The following is a 19,454-nucleotide window of genomic DNA, read 5'->3' on the forward strand; positions in this document are numbered from 1 at the left end:
AGCGACGGGGACAGCGAGAGCGCGGCGGGAAAAGCGACGGCGGGAGCGGCTCTCGCTGCCCGAAATCTCTCAAAATCCTTCAAAATTCACACAAAATCCTTCAAGATCCTCAAGAATTCTTTCCTCGGTGTCTCCTCCTGATGTCACCGCAGTGACAGCGACAGTGACAGCGACAGTGACAGTGACAGCGACAGCGAGCGCACGGCCGCAAAAATGGGAGCGGCTCCCGCTGCCCAAAACGTCCCAAAACCCCTCAAAATTCCGCTGAATTCCGCCCAAAATCTCAGGAAATTTTTTAAAATCCCCAAGAATTCCTTCCTCGGTGTCTCCTCGTGGTGTCACCGCAGCGACAGCGACAGCGACAGTGACAGCGACAGTGAGAGTGACAGCGACAGTGACAGCGAGCGCGCGGCCGCAAAAAGTGACGGCGGGAGTGGCTCTCGCTGCCCAAAATCTCTCAAAATCCTGCAAAATTTCTATAAAATCCTACAAAATTCACATATAATCCTTCAAGATCCTCAAGAATTCTTTCCTCGGTGTCACCTCGTGGTGTCACCGTAGCGACAACGACAGTGACAGTGACAGCGACAGAGAGCGCGCGGCCGCAAAAATAGGAGCGGCTCCCGTTGCCCAAAATGTCCCCAAATCCCTCAAAATTCCGCTGAATTCAGCCCAAAATCTCAGGAAATCTTTCAAAATCCCCAAGAATTCCTTCCCCGGTGTCTCCTCGTGGTGTCACCGTAGCGACAGCGAGAGTGACAGCGACAGTGACAGAGCGCGGCCGCAAAAATGGGAGCGGCTCCTGCTGCCCAAAACGCCCCAAAACCCCTCAAAATTCCGCTGAATTCCGCCCAGAATCTCAGGAAATTTTTCAAAATCCCCAAGAATTCTTTCCCCGGTGTCTCCTCGTGGTGTCACCTCAGTGACAGCGACAGTGACAGTGACAGTGACAGTGACAGCGACAGCGACAGTGACAGCGACAGTGACAACGAGCGTGCGGCCGCAAAAAGTGCCGGCGGGAGCGGCTCTCGCGGCCCAAAATCTCTCAAAATCCTGCAAAATTTCTATAAAATCCTACAAAATTCACATAAAATCCTTCAAGATCCTCAAGAATTCTTTCCTCGGTGTCTCCTCGTGATGTCACCGCAATGACAGCGACAGTGACAGTGACAGCGACAGCGACAGCGACAGAGAACGCGCGGTCGGAAAAATGGGAGCGGCTCCCGCTGCCCTAAACGTCCCAAAACCCCTCAAAATTCCACTGAATTCCGCCCAAAATCTCAGGAAATTTTTCAAAATCCCCAAGAATTATTTCCCCGGTGTCTCCTCGTGGTGTCACCGCAGCGACAGCGACAGCGACAGTGACAGCGACAGCGACAGTGACAACGAGCGTGCGGCCGCAAAAAGTGCCGGCGGGAGCGGCTCTCGCGGCCCAAAATCTCTCAAAATCCTGCAAAATTTCTATAAAATCCTACAAAATTCACATATAATCCTTCAAGATCCTCAAGAATTCTTTCCTCGGTGTCACCTCGTGGTGTCACCGTAGCGACAACGACAGCGACAGTGACAGCGACAGAGAGCGCGCGGCCGCAAAAATAGGAGCGGCTCCCGTTGCCCAAAATGTCCCCAAATCCCTCAAAATTCCGCTGAATTCCGCCCAAAATCTCAGGAAATTTTTCAAAATCCCCAAGAATTCTTTTCCCAGTGTCCCCTCGTGGTGTCACCTCAAGTGACAGCGACAGTGACAGCGACAGTGAGAGTGACAGCGACAGTGACAACGAGCGCGCGGCGGAAAAAGTGATGGCGGGAGCGGCTCTCGCGGCCCAAAATCTCTCAAAATCCTGCAAAATTCCCATCAAATCCTACAAAGTTCATATAAAATCCTTCAAGATCCCCAAGAATTCTTTCCTCGGTGTCTCCTCGTGGTGTCACCGTAGCGACAATGACAACGACAGTGACAGCGACAGCGACGGGGACAGTGACAGCGAGCGCGCGACCGCAAAAATAGGAGCGGCTCCCGCTGCCCAAAATGTCCCAAAACCCCTCAAAATTCCGCTGAATTCCGCCCAAAATCTCAGGAAATTTTTCAAAATCCCCAAGAATTCTTTTCCCAGTGTCCCCTTGTGGTGTCACCGCAGTGACAGTGACAGCGACAATGACAGCGACAGCGACAGCGAGTGCGCGGCGGAAAAAGTGACGGCGGGAGCGGCTCTCGCCGCCCGAAATTTCTTAAAATCCTACAAAATTCCCATCAAATCCTGCAAAATTCCCATCAAATCCTGCAAAATTCCCATCAAATCCTTCAAGATCCTCAAGAATTCTTTCCTCGGTGTCTCCTCGTGGTGTCACCGTAGCGACAGCGACAGTGACAGCGACAGAGAGCGCGCGGCCGCAAAAATGGGAGCGGCTCCCGCTGCACAAAATGTCCCCAAACCCCTCAAATTTCCACTGAATTCCGCCCAAAATCTCAGGAAATTTTTCAAAATCCCCAAGAATTCTTTTCCCAGTGTCTCCTCGTGGTGTCACCGCAGTGACAGCGACAGCGACAGCGACAGTGACAGCGACAGTGACAGCGACGGTGACAACGAGCGCGCGGCCGCAAAAACGAGAGCGGCTCAAAAACCCCTAAAAATCCCCCAAATCCCAAGAAATTCCGTCCGAAATCCCACAGAATTCCTCACAACATCGCACAAAACTCCCCAAAATCCCCAAGAATTCATTCCCCGGTGTCACCTCGTGGTGTCACCGCAGCGACAGCGACAGTGACAGTGACAGCGACGGTGACAGCGACAGCGACAAGGAGCGCGCGGCCGCAAAAAGTGACGGCGGGAGCGGTTCTCGCTGCCCAAAACCCCCCAAAACTTCCACAAAATTCCCCAAAATTCTCCCCAAATTCCCTCCCCGCCACCCCCGGGCCGCTCTCACCGCGGTTTGTTGATTTATTTTGGGGTTTGTCCCCATTTTTTACGTCCCCCCCATTCCCAGTTTCCCCCATTCCCTTTCCCGGTTTTCCAGCCCGTCCCCCGCTGTCACCCCGTTATTTAATTTATTGTCACCCGCTGTCACCCCCCCACCCCGCGCCCCCAAATTTGGGATTTTTTTGGGGTTTTTTTTTGTGGGGGGAATTGCGGTTCGGAACGAAGCAAAAGGAAAAGGAATCCCAAAGAGAAAAAAAAGGAAAAAAAAAATGAAAAGGAAAAAAATGAAGAAAGGAAATGGAATGAAATTAATAAAATTATTAACATTAATAAAATTAATAAAATTAATTAAATTAATTAAATTGAGTGAATTGAGAGAGGGAGTGGCGTGACCTTGGGAGGACAGGGATGGGACAGGGACAGGGATGGGGACAAGAATGGGGACAGACGAGGAGGACAGAGGGGACAGCGACAGGACAGTCCCCATCCCTGCTCCCTCTTTGTCCCCTCCCTGTCCCCTCCCTGTCCCTGTCCCATCCCTGTCCCCTCCCTGTCCCATCCCTGTATCCCCCATGTCCCCATCCCTGTCCCATCCCTGTCTTTGTCCCTGTCCCTGTCCCTGTCCCTGTCCCTGTCCCTGTCCCTGTCCCTGTTTCCTGTCTCTGTCCCATCCCTGTCCCCATCCCTGTCCCTGTCCCTGTCCTTGTCACCTCCCTGGTCCTGTCCCCTCCCTGTCTCCATCCCTTTCCCCGTTTCCTCCCTGTCCTTGTCCCCGTCCCTCTCCCCATCCCCGTCCCTGTGCCCATCCTCGTCCCTGTCCCTGTCCCCATCCCTGTCCCATCCCTGTCTCTGTCCCCTCCCCGTCCCTGTCCCTATCACTGTCCTATCCCGGTCCCCTCCCTGTCTCCATCTCCGCCGAGAGGGGGCGTGGTCAGTAAAGGGGCGTGATCTTTAGTGATTACGTCATTTCCCCGCCCCTCAGTGGACACGTCGGTCGCCAGGGGGCGTGGTCTGTAAAGGGGCGTGGTCTCCGTTGATGACGTCGTTGCCCCGCCCCCTCTGACCCACACCGGCCGCCAGGGGGCGCGCGCGGCGGTTGCCGGGCAACGAAACATGGCGGGGCAGGTGGGGGGGGGGAAATGGGGGAAAAATGGGGGGAAAAAGGAGAAAAAAGGAGGAGGGGGACAAGGGGAGAAGGGTCCGGAGGTCCCGGTTCTCAGGGCCCCCTCCCCTCCCCAGGACGCTTTCAGCCCCCCCCGGCTGCAGTGCTGGACCGTGCCCCGGCCCCCCCAGAAGGTACCCCCGACACCTCCCCAAAATCCCCCCGGGACCCCCAAACCCCCCCGGGACCCCCAAACCCACCCGGAACCCCCAAACCCACCCGGAACCCTCCTCAACCCCAGCCCAGCCCCAGCCCAGCCCCAGCCCGGACCCCCAAACCCCATCCTGGGACCTCCAAACCCATCCCTGGGGCTACCAGGGCACCCAAACCCCTCCCCAGGACCCCAAACCCCACCCCAGGATCCCTAAATCCCATTCCAGGATCCCCAATTCCCATTCCAGGACCCCCAAACCCATCCCAGGATCCCTAAATCCCATTCCAGGACCCCCCAAACCCCTCCCCGGGACCCCCAAATCCCACCCTGGGGCCACCAGGACCCCCAAACCCCTCCCCGGGGACACCAGGACCCCCAAACCTCATCCCAGGATCCCTAAATCCCATTCCAGGACCCTCAAACCCCTCCCTGGGACCCCCAAACCCCACCCTGGGACCACCAGAGTACCCAAATCCCTCCCCAGGACCCCCAAACCCCATCCCAAGATCCCTAAATCCCATTCCAGGACCCCCAAACCCCCTCACTGCCCCCCCAAACCCCATCCCAGGATCCCCAATTCCCATTCCAGGACCCCCAAATCCCTCCCTGGGACCCCCAAACCCCACCCTGGGACCACCAGGGCATCCAAATCCCATTCCAGGACCCCCTAAATCCCATTTCAGGACCCCCAAACCCCTCACTGACCCCCCAAAATCCCTCACTGACCCCCCCAAAATCCCTCACTGACCCCTCACTGACCCCCCCAAACCCCCCCAGCTCCCCACCCCCCACCCCCCCACCGCCTTCATCGCCGATGACCGCGGGCACCTCCTGCCACACGTGCCCCGCTCCCAGGTCAGGGGGTTGGGGGGGCAGGGAGGGGTTTGGGGGTCCTGGGATGGGATTTGGGGGTCCCAGGGAGGGGTTTGGGGGTCCTGGGGTGGGATTTGGGGGTCCTGGGGTGGGGTTTGGGGGTCCTGGAATGGGATTTAGGGATCCTGGGATGGAGTTTGGGTGCCCTGGTGGCCCCAGGGTGGGGTTTGGGGGTCCTGGAATGGGATTTAGGGATCCTGGGGAGGGGTTTGGGGGGGCAATGAGGGGGTTTGGGGGTCCCTGGGAGGGGTTTGGGGGTCCTGGGATGGGATTTGGGGATCCTGGTGGCCCTAGGGTAGGATTTGGGGGTCCTGGGATGGGGTTTGGATGCTCCAGGAGGGGTTTGAGAGTCCCAGGGAGAGGTTTGGGGATCCTGGAATGGGATTTAGGAATCCTGGGATGGGATTTAGGGGTCCTGGGGTGGGGTTTGAGTGCCCTGGTGGCCCCAGGATGGTGTTTGGGGATCCTGGGATGGGGTTTGGGGGTCCTGGGTCCCTCCCGAGCCTGGGGACACCCCCACCCTGGTGACACGACGGTGGCACAGGTGTCACCCTGGGGGACATTCCTGGGGACGTGGGACATGCCCAGGAGCATCCCCCCGGCCTGGCTGGACCTGAGCACGCGCTCACCCCGAGCGGCACAGAGAGTGCTGGAGAGCCAGCCCCAAACCCTGCTGAGAGCCTGCAACGGCATCTGCACCCGTGTGACAGGACAGGTGACACTGGGGACACACCTGGGGACACTGGGGACACACCTGGGGACAGCTGGGTTAGAGCTGGGGACACACCCGGGTCACACACAGAGCCAGCCCCAAACCCTGCTGAGAGCCTGCAATGGCATCTGCACCCGTGTGACGGGACAGGTGACACTGGGGACACACCTGGGGACAGCTGGGACACACCTGGGGACAGCTGGGACACACCTGGGGACAGCTGGGTTAGAGCTGGGGACAGCTGGGTTAGAGCTGGGGACACAGCTGGGTCACACACAGAGCCAGCCCCAAACCCTGCTGAGGGCCTGCAACGGCATCTGCACCCGTGTGACAGGCCAGGTGACACTGGGGACACACCTGGGGACACTGGGGACACACCTGGGGACACCTGGGGACAGCTGGGTTAGAGCTGGGGACACAGCTGGGTCACACACAGAGCCAGCCCCAAACCCTGCTGAGGGCCTGCAACGGCATCTGCACCCGTGTGACGGGACAGGTGACACTGGGGACACACCTGGGGACAGCTGGGACACACCTGGGGACAGCTGGGTTAGAGCTGGGGACAGCTGGGTACAGCTGGGTTAGAGCTGGGGACACCTGGGACACACCTGGGTACAGCTGGGGACACAGCTGGGTCACACACAGAGCCAGCCCCAAACCCTGCTGAGAGCCTGCAATGGCATCTGCACCCGTGTGACGGGACAGGTGACACTGGGGACACACCTGGGGACAGCTGGGACACACCTGGGTACACCTGGGGACACAGCTGGGTCACACACAGAGCCAGCCCCAAACCCTGCTGAGGGCCTGCAACGGCATCTGCACCCGTGTGACAGGCCAGGTGACACTGGGGACACACCTGGGGACAGCTGGGACACACCTGGGGACAGCTGGGGACACACCTGGGGACACCTGGGACACCCCCAGGGCTCGGGGAGGGGCAGGGGGTGGCACAGGACAGGAGAGGGGACAGGGACAGGGACAAGGACAGGGACAGGGGATATGGGGATGGGGGATATGGGGATGGGGGATTTGGGGACAAGGATGGGGGACAGGGGAATAAAGAGGGGACACAGAGATGGGGTTTTGGGGACACAGGGGACACAGGGATTTGGGATTTGGGGACAATGGGACACAGGGATTTGGGGACAATGGGACACAGGGATTTGGGGACAAAGGGACAAAGGGACACAGGGATTTGGGATTTGGGGACACAGGGATTTGGGATTTGGTGACAATGTGACACAGGGATTTGGGATTTGGGGACACAGGGGACACAGGGATTTGGGGACAAAGAGGACACAGGGATTTGGGATTTGGTGACAATGTGACACAGGGATTTGGGATTTGGGGACAATGTGACACAGGGATTTGGGGACACAGGGATTTGGGATTTGGGGACAATGTGACACAGGGATTTGGGGACACAGGGATTTGGGATTTGGGGACAATGTGACACAGGGATTTGGGATTTGGGGACAATGTGACACAGGGATTTGGGGACACAGGGATTTGGGATTTGGTGACAATGTGACCCAGGGATTTGGGGACAATGGGACACAGGGATTTGGGATTTGGGGACAATGGGGACACAGGGATTTGGGGACAATGGTGACAATGTGACCCAGGGATTTGGGGACACAGGGATTTGGGATTTGGGGACAATGTGACCCAGGATTTGGGGACACAGGTGACAATGTGACCCAGGGATTTGGGATTTGGGGACAATGGTGACAATGTGACCCAGGGATTTGGGGACACAGGGATTTGGGATTTGGGGACACTGTGACAATGTGACCCAGGGATTTGGGGACACAGGGATTTGGGATTTGGGGACACTGTGACAATGTGACCCAGGCTCCCCCTGCCCCCGCTCTCTCCCCAGCTCCAGAGGCCCTGGGAGGTGACAGAAGGTTCTGGAAAAGTCCCTGAGACCCCAAACCCTGGGGACACCCCCGGGGGGGGGCCCTGTCCCCAAGAGACCCCAAACCCTGGGGACACCCCCGGGGAGGGGCCCTGTCCCCAAACCCCCCCTGGCCCCTGAGCCCTGGGGGTGGCCTTGGTGTCATTGTCACCTCCCCTGTCCCCAAACCCCCCCCAGCTCCTGAGCCCTGGGGGTGGCCTTGGTGTCACTGTCACCTCCCCTGTCCCCAAACCCCCCCCCCCGGCCCCTGAGCCCTGGGGTGGCCTTGGTGTCATTGTCACCTCCCCTGGGGACAAACCCCACAAAAATGGGAAATAAAAGTTGGAAATGCTTGGAATGAGCCCAAATCTTTTTGGGTTTTTTTTTTTACATGCTGTGAATAAAAATAAAAATAAAAAATAAAAATAGAAATAGAAATAGAAATAAAAATGAAAATGAAAATAGAAATTTAAAAAAATAAAAATAGAAATAGAAATGAAAATAAAAATAAAAATAAAAATGAAAATGAAAATAAAATAAAAATAAAAATAGAAATGAAAATAAAAACAAGTAAAAATAAAAATAAAAATATATTAAAAAATAAAAATAAACATAAAAATAGAATAAAAATAGAAATAGAAATGAAAATAAAAACTAAACTAAAAATGAAAATGAAAATAAAATAAAAATAGAAATTAAAATAGAAATGAAAATAGAAATGAAAATAAAAATGAAAATAAAATAAAAATAAAATTTAAAAAATAAGTAAAATAAAAATGAAAATGAAAACAAAAATAAAAATAAAATAAAAATAAAATAAAAATTAAAATAATAATAATAATAAAATAAAATAAAAATAAACATAAACATAAACATAAACATAAAAATGAAATAAAAATAAAAATTAAAATAATAAGATTAAAATAAAAGTAAAAATAAAAATGAAAATAAAAATAAAAATTAAAATTAAATAAAAATAGAAATAGAAATAGAAATAAAAATAAAAATAAAAATGAAAATAAAAATTAAAATAAAAATAAGTAAAAATAAAAATAAACATAAAAATAAAATAAAAATAAAAATAAAATGAAAACTAAAATAAAAATAAAAATGAAAATAAAATAAAATAAAAATAAAATAAAATAAAAATAAAAATAAATGAAATAAAAATAAAAATAAAAATAAAATTAAAATAAACATAGAAACAAAAATAAAAGAACAATAAAATAAAAAGAAAAATAGAAATAAAAATGCAAATATCCTTCTCCAAGGGGTTGAAAATTGATTTTATTTCTGGGCAGGAAGTTCCAAAAATTGAATTTATTTTCATTTTTTCCTTGCAGAAGGGGCTGAATCATGGAATTCCCAGGGACTGAGGAGCTGGCTGTGGCAGGGGGTGGCACTGAGATGTCACTGTCACCACCCCCGGGCCCGGCTCCCTCAATGCTGCTCCTTGTCCCTTGTCCCCACCCCATTCCTGTGACACAATCCCTCATTGTCCCCGCCTTGGGGACACGTGGGGACACGTGGGGACACGTGGGGACACGGCCAGGGTGGCACCAGGAGGGGGAGGGGCAGCAGGGGCAGCTCTCAACATCCTGGGGGGGGGTGGCAGGGGGGTGGTAGTGTCACTTTGTCACCTCCCTCAAGGTTTGGGGTGGCACAGTGTCACTTTGTCACCTCCCCAGGGGTGGCAGTGTCACTTTGTCACCTCTCCAGGGTTTGGGGTGGCACAGTGTCACTTTGTCACCTCCCCAGGGGTGGCAGTGTCACTTTGTCACCTCCCCCGGGGTGGCAGTGTCACTTTGTCACCTCTCTGAGGGTCTGGGGTGGCACAGTGTCACTTTGTCACCTCCCCTGAGGTGGCACAGTGTCACTTTGTCACCTCCCTTGGGGTTTGGGGTGGCACAGTGTCACTTTGTCACCTCCCTGGGGGTTTGGGGTGGCACAGTGTCACTTTGTCACCTCTCTGGGGTTTGGGGTGGCACAGTGTCACTTTGTCACCTCCCCTGGGTGGCACAGTGTCACTTTGTCACCTCTCCCAGGGTTTGGGGTGGCACAGTGTCACTTTGTCACCTCCCTGGGGGTTTGAGGTGGCACAGTGTCACTCTGTCACCTCCCCCGGGGTGGCAGTGTCACTTTGTCACCTCTTCCACGGTGGCACAGTGTCATTTTGTCACCTCGCTCAAGGTTTGGGGTGGCACAGTGTCACTTTGTCACCTCTTTGGGGTTTGAGGTGGCACAGTGTCCCTTTGTCACCCCCCCAGGTTGTCAGTGTCCCTTTGTCACCCCCCAGGTTGGCAGTGTCCCTTTGTCACCCCCCCAGGTTGTCAGTGTCCCTTTGTCACCCCCCCCAGGTTGTCAGTGTCCCTTTGTCACCCCCCGGGTGGCGCTCAGAGCGCGGCCAGCGCGGCCGAGGACAGCAGGGTCAGCAGCAGCACCAGCACCCCCGACTGTGTCACCTGGGCCAGCCTCAGCCCCTTGCCCAGGTCCCAGGCCTGTGGGGACACCACGAGCGGGTGGCACTTCCCAGTCCCATCCCCATTCCCATTCCCATTCCCATTCCCATTCTCATCCCCATCCCATTCCCCCATTCCCATTCCCATTTCCCATTCCCATCCCAATTCCCAATCCCAATTCCCCATTCTCATTTCCATTTTCCCATTCCCATTCCCATTTTCTCACCCCCATCCCCATTCCATTCCCATTTCCCATTCCCCCAATCCTATTCCCATTCCCATTCCATCCCACCCCATTCCCATTCCCATTTTCCTATTTCCCATCCCCATTCCCCTTTCCCATTCCCATCCCCAATCCCATTCCCATTCCAGTTCCCATTCCCATCCCCATTCCCATTCCCAATTCCCATTTCCCCATTCCCACTCCCAGTTCCCAATCCCATCCCCATTTCCCATTTCCCATTTCCCATTCCCATTCCCATTCCCCCATTTTAATTCCCACTCCCATCCCACTTCCATTTCCATTTTCCCATTCTCATTTTCCCACTCGCATCCCAATCCCATTTTCCCATCCCCATCCTCATTTCCCATTCCCATCCCAATCCCAATCCCCATCCCCATTCCCATTTCCCCATCCCTATCCCAATTCCCATCCCATTCCCATTCCCCATCCCCAATCCCATCCCATTCTCCATTCCCATCCCAATCCCAATCCCCTTCCCATCCCCATTCCCATTCCAGTTCCCATTCCCATTCCCATTCCCATTTTCCCATTCCCACTGGGAATCCCACAAATCCACCCAGGCTCCACATTCCCCAAACAATCCCAGTCCCACACTGGGAGCACTGGGATCCCATCCCACAAAACCCAGCCCAGCAGCATTCCCCATTCCCAAAACTCCATCCCCCCTCTCTCAGGTGCCACCACCTGTGTCCCCAGCTGTCCCCAGGGGCAGGGCCAGCCCATCCCAGGTGCCCAGAGCCCAGGATTCCTCACCAGGTGCCGGATCCCGTTCCAGGTGTGGTAGGAGAAGGGAAGCACCAGAGCGAACTTGGCCGAGAAGACGAGGGCGGGGCCGAGGCTCAGGGCCCTCACCTGGGCCAGGTAGTGAGGGAACTGCTCTGGGAGCAGCAGAGCGGCCAGGGAGAACAGGGACACACCTGGAACGGCAGGGAATGCTCAGGGATACACCTGGAATGGGCTGGGAGAACAGGGACACACCTGGAACAGCAGGGGACAGTCAGGGATACACCTGGAATGGGCTGGGAGAACAGGGACACACCTGGAACGGCAGGGGACAGTCAGGGGTACAGCTGGAATGGCAGGGAACAGTCAGGGATACAGCTGGAATGGGCTGGGAACAGTCAGGGACACACCTGGGTACACCTGGATACACCTGGAATGGGCTAAGAGAACTCAGGGATACACCTGGATACACGTGGACACACCTGGAATGGGCTGGGAGAACTCAGGGTACACCTGGATACACCTGGATACACTTGGATACACCTGGAATGGGGATGGGACACTCAGGGATACACCTGGACACACCTGGGACACTCAGGAATACACCTGGATATACCTGCATACACCTGGATACACATGGAATGGGCAAGGAACACCCAGGGATACACCTGGATACACCTGGATACACCTGGAATGGGCTAAGAGAACTCAGGGATACACCTGGAATGGCAGGGAACACTCAGGGATACACCTGGAATGAGCTGGAAGAACTCAGGGTACACCTGGATACACCTGGATACAGCTGGAATGGGCTGGGAGAACAGGGACACACCTGGAATGGCAGGGAACACTCAGGGATACACCTGGAGTGGGCTGGGAGAACTCAGGGTACACCTGGATACACCTGGAACACTCAGGGATACACCTGGAATGGGCTGGGAGAACAGGGATACACCTGGAATGGGCAGTGAACACTCAGGGATACACCTGGATACACCTGGATACACCTGGAATGGGCAGGGAATAGTCAGGGATACACCTGGATACACCTGGAATGGGCAGGGAGAACAGGGATACACCTGGAATGGCAGGGAACACTCAGGGATACACCTGGATACACCTGGAATGGGCTAAGAGAACTCAGGGTACACCTGGAACGGCAGGGAACAGTCAGGGATACACCTGGAATGGGCTGAGTACACCTGGATACACCTGGATACACCTGGAATGGGGGTGGGACACTCAGGGACACACCTGGACACACCTGGACACACCAGGAGTAGGGGTGTGACACCCAGGGACACACCTGGACACACCTGGAGTGGGGGTGTGACACCCAGGGACACACCTGGACACACCTGGAGTGGGGGTGTGACACCCAGGGACACACCTGGACACACCTGGACACACCTGGAGCTCTCAGGGAATTGCAGGAATTTGGGGAATTTTGGATGGGAAAAATGGGAACGCGGAAAAAAAACGGGGATGGGGAAATGGGATGGAGGTCCCCAAGTGCCCCCAAAGTGTCCCCAAAGTGTCCCCATGTCCCCAGTGTGTCCCTATGTCACCCACCCAGGCTCAGTGTCCCCTGTGTCCCCTCAGTGTCTCCAATGTCCCCATTGTCCTCTCAGTGTCCCCAGTGTCCCCATGTCCCCATTGTGTCCCCATGTCCCCATTGTGTCCCCAATGTCCTCAGTGTCCCCATGTCCCCAATGTCCCCAATGTCCTCAGTGTCCCCAATGTCCCCTCAGTGTCCCCAATGTCACCCACCCAGGCTCAGTGTCCCCAATGTCCCAATGTCCCCAGTGTGTCCCCAATGTCCTCAGTGTCCCCATGTCCCCAATGTCCCCAATATCCTCAGTGTCCCCATGTCCCCAATGTCCCCAATATCCTCAGTGTCCGCAATGTCCCCTCAGTGTCCCCAATGTCACCCACCCAGGCTCAGTGTCCCCAATGTCCCAATGTCCCCAGTGTGTCCCCAATGTCCCCATGTCCCCAATACCCCCAATGTCCCCAATGTCCCCTCACTGTCCCCATGTCCCAATGTCCTCAGTGTCCCCATGTCCCCAGTGTGTCCCCATGTCACCCACCCAGGCTCAGCATTCCCAATGGCCCCTCAGTGTCCCCATGTCCCCAATGTCCCCATGTCCTCTCAGTGCCCCCACTGTCCCCATGTCCCCAATGTCCTCAGTGTCCCCAATGTCCCAGTGTCCCCAATGTCCCCATGTCCCCAATGTCCCCAGTGTGTCCCCAGCGTCCCCCCAATGTCCCCAGTGTCCCCAGTGTCCCCGTGTCACCCACCCAGGCTGAGCGCCACGCCGGTGCCACGGTGGGTGATGGACATGGCCATGGGCAGGGACCACCTGCAAAGGGACACAGCGGGGTCACCCCAAACCCAACGGGAAATGGGGTGTAGGGGGGTCTGGGGGGATTTGGGGTGCACAGGGGGATTTTGGGGGGATTTTGGGGGGATTTTGGGGTGGTTTTGGGGCTCCCAGAGTGATTTTGGGGTGATTTTAGAGGTTCCCAGGGTGGTTTTGGGGTGCCTTGGGAGTTCCCAGAATGATTTAGAGGTGATTTTGGGGCGATTTGGGGGGGATTTTGGGATTCCCAGGCTGTTTTAGGAGTGATTTTGGGGTTCCCAAGGTGGTTTTGGGGTGATTTTGGAGTTCCCACAATGATTTCGGGTGGATTTGGAGTTCCCAAAATGATTTTGGGGTGATTTGGGGGTTCCTAGGGAAGTTTTGGGGTGATTTTGGGGTTCCCAGAATGATTTTGTGTGGATTTTGGGGCTTCCAGGGTGGTGTTGGGATGGATTTGGGGTTCCCAGAATGATTTAGAGATGATTTTGGGGTGATTTTGGGGCTCCCATGATGATTTTGGGGCGGTTTGGGAGTTTCCAGAATGATTAAGAGGTGATTTGGGGGGATTTTGGGGTGGTTTTGGGGTTCCCAGAATGATTTTGGGGCTTCCAGAGCGGTTTTGGGGTGGATTTGGGGTTACCAGAATGACTTAGAGATGATTTTGGGGGGATTTTGGGGCTCCCAGAATGATTTTGGGGTGATTTTGGGGTTCCCAGGGTGATTTTGGGGTGGATTTGGGGTTTCCAGGATGACTTAGAGGTGACTTTGGGGTGATTTTGGGGTTCCCAGGGAAGTTTTAGGGTGATTTTGGGGTTCCCAGGGTGGTTTTGGGGTGGATTTGGGGTTCCCAGAATGATTTTGGGTGGATTTGGGGTTCCCAGGATGACTTAGAGGTGATTTTGGGGTTCCCAGGCTGTTTTAGGGGTGATTTTTGGGGGTTCCCAGGGTAGTTTTGGGGTAATTTGGGGTGATTTTGGGGTGATTCTGGGATTCCCAGGGTGATTTGGGGGTGGATTTGGAGTTCCCAGAATGATTTGGGGTTGGATTTGGGGTTCCCAGGATGATTTAGAAGTGACTTTGGGGTGATTTTGGGGTTCCCAGGCTGTTTTAGGGGTGATTTTGAGGCTCCCAGGTTGTTTTAGGGGTGATTTTGGGGTTCTCAAAGTGATTGTGGAGTGATTAGGGGGTTCCCAGGGCAGTTTTGGGGTGGTTTGGGGTGGATTTGGGGTCCCAAGCAGTTTTTGGGATCCCAGGGCAGTTTCTGGGGTGGATTTGGGGTTCCCAGGGCAGTTTTGGTGTTATTTTGGGGTGGAATTGGGGTGGGTTTGGGATCCCCAGAGCAGTTTTAGGGATTATTTTGGGGTCCCAGGGGCAGTTTTTGGGGTCCCAGGACAGTTTTGGGGTGGTTTGGGGTCCCAGGGCAGTTTTTGGGGTTATTTTGGGGTGGTTTGGGGTGGATCTGGGGTTCCCAGGGCAGTTTTTGGGGTCCCAGGGCAGTTTGTGGGATTATTTTGGGGTTATTTTGGGTTCCCAGGTCAGTTTTTGGGGTTATTTTGGGGTTATTTTGTGGTTATTTTGGGGCCCCAGGGCAGTTTTTGGGGTTATTTTGGGGTGGTTTGGGGTTATTTTGGGGTCCCAGGGCAGGTTATGGGGTTCCCAGAGTGACTGTGGGGTGATTTTGGGGGGTCCCAAGGCAGTTTTTGGGGTGGATTTGGGGTGGATTTTGGGTCCCAGGGCAGTTTTTGGGGTTATTTTGGGTTCCACGGGCAGTTTTTGGGGTTATTTTGGGGTCCCAGGGCAGTTTTTGGGGTCCCCATCCTGTTTTTAGGGTCCCCCTCACCTGTAGATGCTGACATGGGGGGACAGGGGCCGGTTGGAGCACGAGCTCCATTCCCAGGGCAGTTTTTGGGGTTATTTTGGGTTCCCAGGGCAGTTTTTGGGATCCCCAGCACAGTTTTTGGGGTGGATTTGGGGTGGATTTGGGGTCCCATGCAGTTTTTGGGGTTATTTTGGGGTCCCCCTGACCTGTAGATGCTGACATGGGGGGACAGGGGTCGGTTGGAGCGCTCGTTCCTCTCCCAGAATCGCTGCATCTCCTCCCGCGCCGTCGTCCCCATCGGGATCACCCTGCACAGGGGGAGAGCTGAGCCCCAAAAACCCCAAATCCACCCCAAAATCCACCCCAAAAACCCCAAATCCACCCCAAAAACCCCAAAATCCACCCCAAAAACCACAAAATCCACCCCAAAAACCCCAAAATTCACCCCAAAAACCCCAAAATCCACCCCAAAATCCACCCCAAAAACCCCAAATCCACCCAAAACCACCAAAATCCACCCCAAACACACCCCAAAAACCCCAAATCCACCCCAAAAACCCCAAATCTACCCCCAAAACCCCAAATCCACCTCAAAAAACCCCAAAATCCACCCCAAAAAAACCCCAAATCCACCCCAAAAACCCCAAAATCCACTCCAAATCCACCCCAAACACACCCCAAAAACCCCAAATCCACCCCAAAAACCCCAAAATACACCCTAAAAACCCCCAAATCCACCCCAAAAACCACCAAAATCCACCCCAAAAACCCCAAATTCACCCCAAAAACCCCAAAATCCACCCCAAAAACCCCAAAATCCCTCCTTGAGAACTCCCTAAAACCCCAAAAACCCCAAAATCCCTTCTTGGAAATTCCCTAAAACCCCAAAAAACCCAAAAATCCCTTCTTGGAAATTCCCTAAAAGCCCAAAAAACCCAAAAATCCCTTCTTGGAAATTCCCTAAAACCCAATATCCACCTCAAAACCCCAAAAATCCCTTCTATGGGATTCCCTAAAACCCCAAAATCCCCAAAAATCCCTTCTTGGGGACTCCCTAAAATACCAAAAACCCCAAAAAAATCCTTCCTTGGGAATTCCCTAAAACCCAAAAACCCCAAAAATCCCTCCTTGGAAACTCCCTAAAACCCCAAAATCCACCCCAAAACCCCAAAAACCCCAAAATCCACCCCAAAAACCCCAAAATCCACCCAAAAAGCCCCCAAATCCACCCCAAAACCCCCAAAATACACCCCAAAAACCCCCAAGTCTACCCCAAAAATCCCTCATTGGAAATTCCCTAAAACCCAAAACCCCAAAAAACCCTTCTTGGAAATTCCCTAACCCCAAAATCCACCCAAAAACCCCAAAAATCCCTTCTAAGGGATTCCCTAAAACCCCCAAAACCCCAAACATCCCTTCTTGGGGATTCCCTAAAACCCCCAAAACCCCCAAAATCCCTTATTGGAAATTCCCTAAAACCCAAAATCCGCAAAATCCCTCCTTGGAAATTCCCTAAAACCCCAAAATCCACCCCAAACCCCAAAATCCCTCCTTAGGAATTCTCTAAAACCCCAAAAACTCAAAAATTCCTTCTATGGGATTCCCTAAAACCCCAAAATCCCCAAAATCCCTTCTTGGAAATTCCCTAAAACCCAAAATCCACCCCAAAAACCCCAAAAAACCCTAATTGGGAATTCCCTAAAACCCCAAAATCCATCCCAAAATCCCTTCTCTCATCTCCCAATCCATTCCCAGTCCCTCCCAGTCCCTCCCAGTCCCTCCCAGTCCCTCCCAGTCCATCCCAGTCCCTCCCAGTCATTCCCAGTCCCTCCCAGTCCATTCCCAGTCCCTCCCAGTCATTCCCAGTCCATTCCCAGTCCATTCCCAGTAACCCCCAGCCCCTCCCAGTTCCCTCCCAGTCCCTTCCAGTAACTCCCAGTCCATTCCAAATAACTCCCAGTGCATCCCAGTCCATCCCAGTCCATTCCCAGTCCCTCCCAGTACATCCCAGTCCCTCACAATCCATTCCCAGTCCCTCCCAGTCCATCCCAGTCCATTCCCGGTCCCTCCCAGTACATCCCAGTAACTCCCAGTCCCTCCCAATCCATTCCCAGTCCCTCCCAATCCATCCCAGTCCATTCCCAGTAACTTCCAGTCCATCCCAGTCCCTCCCAGTCCATTCCCAGTCCCTCCCAATCCATCCCAGTCCATTCTCAATAACTCCCAGTAACTCCCAGTCCATCCCAGTCCATCCCAGTCCATTCCCAGTCCATCCCAGTCCCTCCCAGTCCATTCCCAGTCCATCCCAGTCCATCCCAGTCCATCCCAGTCCCTCCCACTCCATCCCAGTCCATTCCCAATCCCTCCCAGTAACTCCCAGTCCCTCCCAGTCCATTTCCAATCCCTCCCAGTAACTCCCAGTCCATTCCCAGTCCATTCCCAGTCCATCCCAGTCCCTCCCAGTCCATCCCAATCAACTCCCAGTGCATCCCCAGTCCCTCCCAGTCCATCCAAGTAATTCCCAATCCATTCCCAGTCCCTCCCAGTTCCTCCCAATCCATTCCCAGGGCATCCCAGTCCATTCCCAATAACTCCCAGTACATCCCAGTCCATCCCAGTCCCTCCCAGTCCCTCCCAGTCACTCACCGGTGCAGGGTGGGGCCGGGCCCCAGCCGGGCCAGGAGGCAGCGCCGCCCCAAACCCCTGGGAAAGAGAAAAAACGGGGAAAAATTGGGGGAAAGTGGGAAAAAATGGAAAAAATGAGGAAAAAATGGGAAAAATAGGATCTGGAACAGCCCAAATTCCTAAAATTCCAGGGGGAATGTCCCAAATTTCCAAAATTCCCACAGGAATTCTGGATAAAATCCATCAGGATCGGGGCTGGATCCCCCAAAAAAGGGGACTGGGGGATTTGGGGATGGGATTTGGGGTTTGGGGACTGGGAAGGGATTTGGGATGGGAGAACGGAGAAGGAATTTGGGATTTTGGGATGGGGGAAAGGATTTGGGGGATGGGATTTGGGATTTAGGATGGAGATTTGGGATGGGGATTTTGGGATGGGAGAAGGGATTTGGGATTTTGGGATGGAGGAAGGGGTTTGGGGATGGGATTTGGGAATGGAGATTTGGGATTTAGGGATGGGGAAGGAATTCTGGGAATGGGATTTTGGGATGAGGAAAAGGATCTGGAGATGGGGATTTGGGATATCGGACGGGAATTTGAGGACTAGGAAGGGATTTAGGATGGGAGGACAAGGAGGGTGGGAGGGGACAGCTGAGGTGACACAGAGGTGACACGGGTGCCACACGAGGTGACACAAAGGTAACATGGCGGTGTCCTGGCGGTGACACGGGTGCCACACAGGGTGACACAAAGGTGACATGGTGGTGGCCCGGCGGTGACACGGGTGCCACACAGGGTGACACAAAGGTGACACTGCGGTGTCCCCGCGCACTCCGGGCCCCGGGACGGGAACGGCCCCGGACTTTGAACCGGACCCGAGAAATCGCCACAGGCCGGGCCGCCCCCCGCGGTGCCCCCTCAGTGTCCCCCGGTGTCCCCTCAGTGTCCCCTCAGTGTGCCCAAATGTCCCCACATGTCCCCAGATGTCCCCAGTGTCCCCCCGTCTGTCCCGGGCCCTCGGAGTCACCTCAGCGCCAGCGCCGCCATCTTGGAGTCGCCGCACCGGAAGTGGCCGTGAGGAACTTCCGGTCCCGGGGCACGCTGGGAGGGCGGGAACGGCCGGGATGGGTGAGGGGATCGATGGCCGAGAACATCGATCTGAGATATCGATGTCTGATAACATCGATCTGAGTTATCGATCGCTGATAACATCGATCTGAGTTATCGATCGCTGATAACATCGATCTGAGTTATTGATCGCTGATAACATCGATCTGAGTTATTGATCGCTGATAACATCGACCCGAGTTATCGATCACTGATAACATTGATCTGAGTTATTGATCGCTGATAACATTGATCTGAGTTATCGATCGCTGATAACATCGATTGGTGTTATTGATCGCCGATAACATCGATCTGAGTTATCGATCCCCGATAACATCGAGCTGAGTTATCGATCCCCAATAACATCGATCGGTGTTATTGATCGCCGATAACAT

The 19,454-nt window shown here is 53.9% G+C and overlaps 2 protein-coding genes across 14 annotated transcripts; one reads left to right on the forward strand and one right to left on the reverse strand.

Annotated features, from left to right (window-relative positions):
* Positions 1 to 3,970: 3,970 nt before the first annotated feature.
* Positions 3,971 to 6,005, forward strand: CFAP126 (cilia and flagella associated protein 126; the record flags this gene model as incomplete). The annotated part of the gene is made up of 3 exons (XM_033082960.1): positions 3,971 to 4,043; positions 4,158 to 4,214; positions 5,652 to 6,005. Coding segments are annotated over exons 1-3 (423 nt in total), but the record flags the coding sequence as incomplete, so codon positions are not given.
* Positions 6,006 to 8,993: 2,988 nt separating this feature from the next.
* On the reverse strand, positions 8,994 to 19,032 carry SDHC (succinate dehydrogenase complex subunit C). Of its 13 annotated transcripts, XR_004420388.2 has the most exons (8): positions 18,980 to 19,032; positions 17,977 to 18,033; positions 15,537 to 15,638; positions 13,450 to 13,511; positions 11,179 to 11,342; positions 9,648 to 10,220; positions 9,504 to 9,534; positions 8,994 to 9,472 (listed from the first exon to the last, which is right to left on the reverse strand). XR_004420388.2 is itself a non-coding variant. In XM_033083021.2 (6 exons), exons 1-6 carry the CDS (start codon positions 18,997 to 18,999, stop codon positions 10,116 to 10,118), a joined length of 510 nt encoding a protein of 169 aa, XP_032938912.1. In that variant the 5' UTR covers positions 19,000 to 19,032; the 3' UTR covers positions 8,994 to 10,115. The 13 variants fall into 13 exon arrangements, 1 of the variants encoding a protein (XP_032938912.1); XR_004420396.2 differs by having other exon boundaries at positions 8,994 to 9,798; positions 10,041 to 10,220; XR_004420394.2 differs by having other exon boundaries at positions 8,994 to 9,726; positions 10,012 to 10,220.
* Between the last annotated feature and the right edge of the window lie 422 nt (positions 19,033 to 19,454).

This window comes from Catharus ustulatus, chromosome 30, assembly GCF_009819885.2.
Source record: "Catharus ustulatus isolate bCatUst1 chromosome 30, bCatUst1.pri.v2, whole genome shotgun sequence".
NCBI lineage: Eukaryota > Metazoa > Chordata > Aves > Passeriformes > Turdidae > Catharus > Catharus ustulatus.

Coding starts and splice junctions, on each gene's coding strand:
- SDHC (XM_033083021.2), bottom strand. CDS start 18,999: ATGGCGGCGCTGGCGCTGAG. Junction 18,034..18,979: donor ATGGCGGCGCTGGCGCTGAG/GTGACTCCGAGG, acceptor TCTCTTTCCCAG/GGGTTTGGGGCGGCGCTGCC. Junction 11,343..13,449: donor CGGCGTGGCGCTCAGCCTGG/GTGGGTGACACG, acceptor CTGCCGTTCCAG/GTGTGTCCCTGTTCTCCCTG.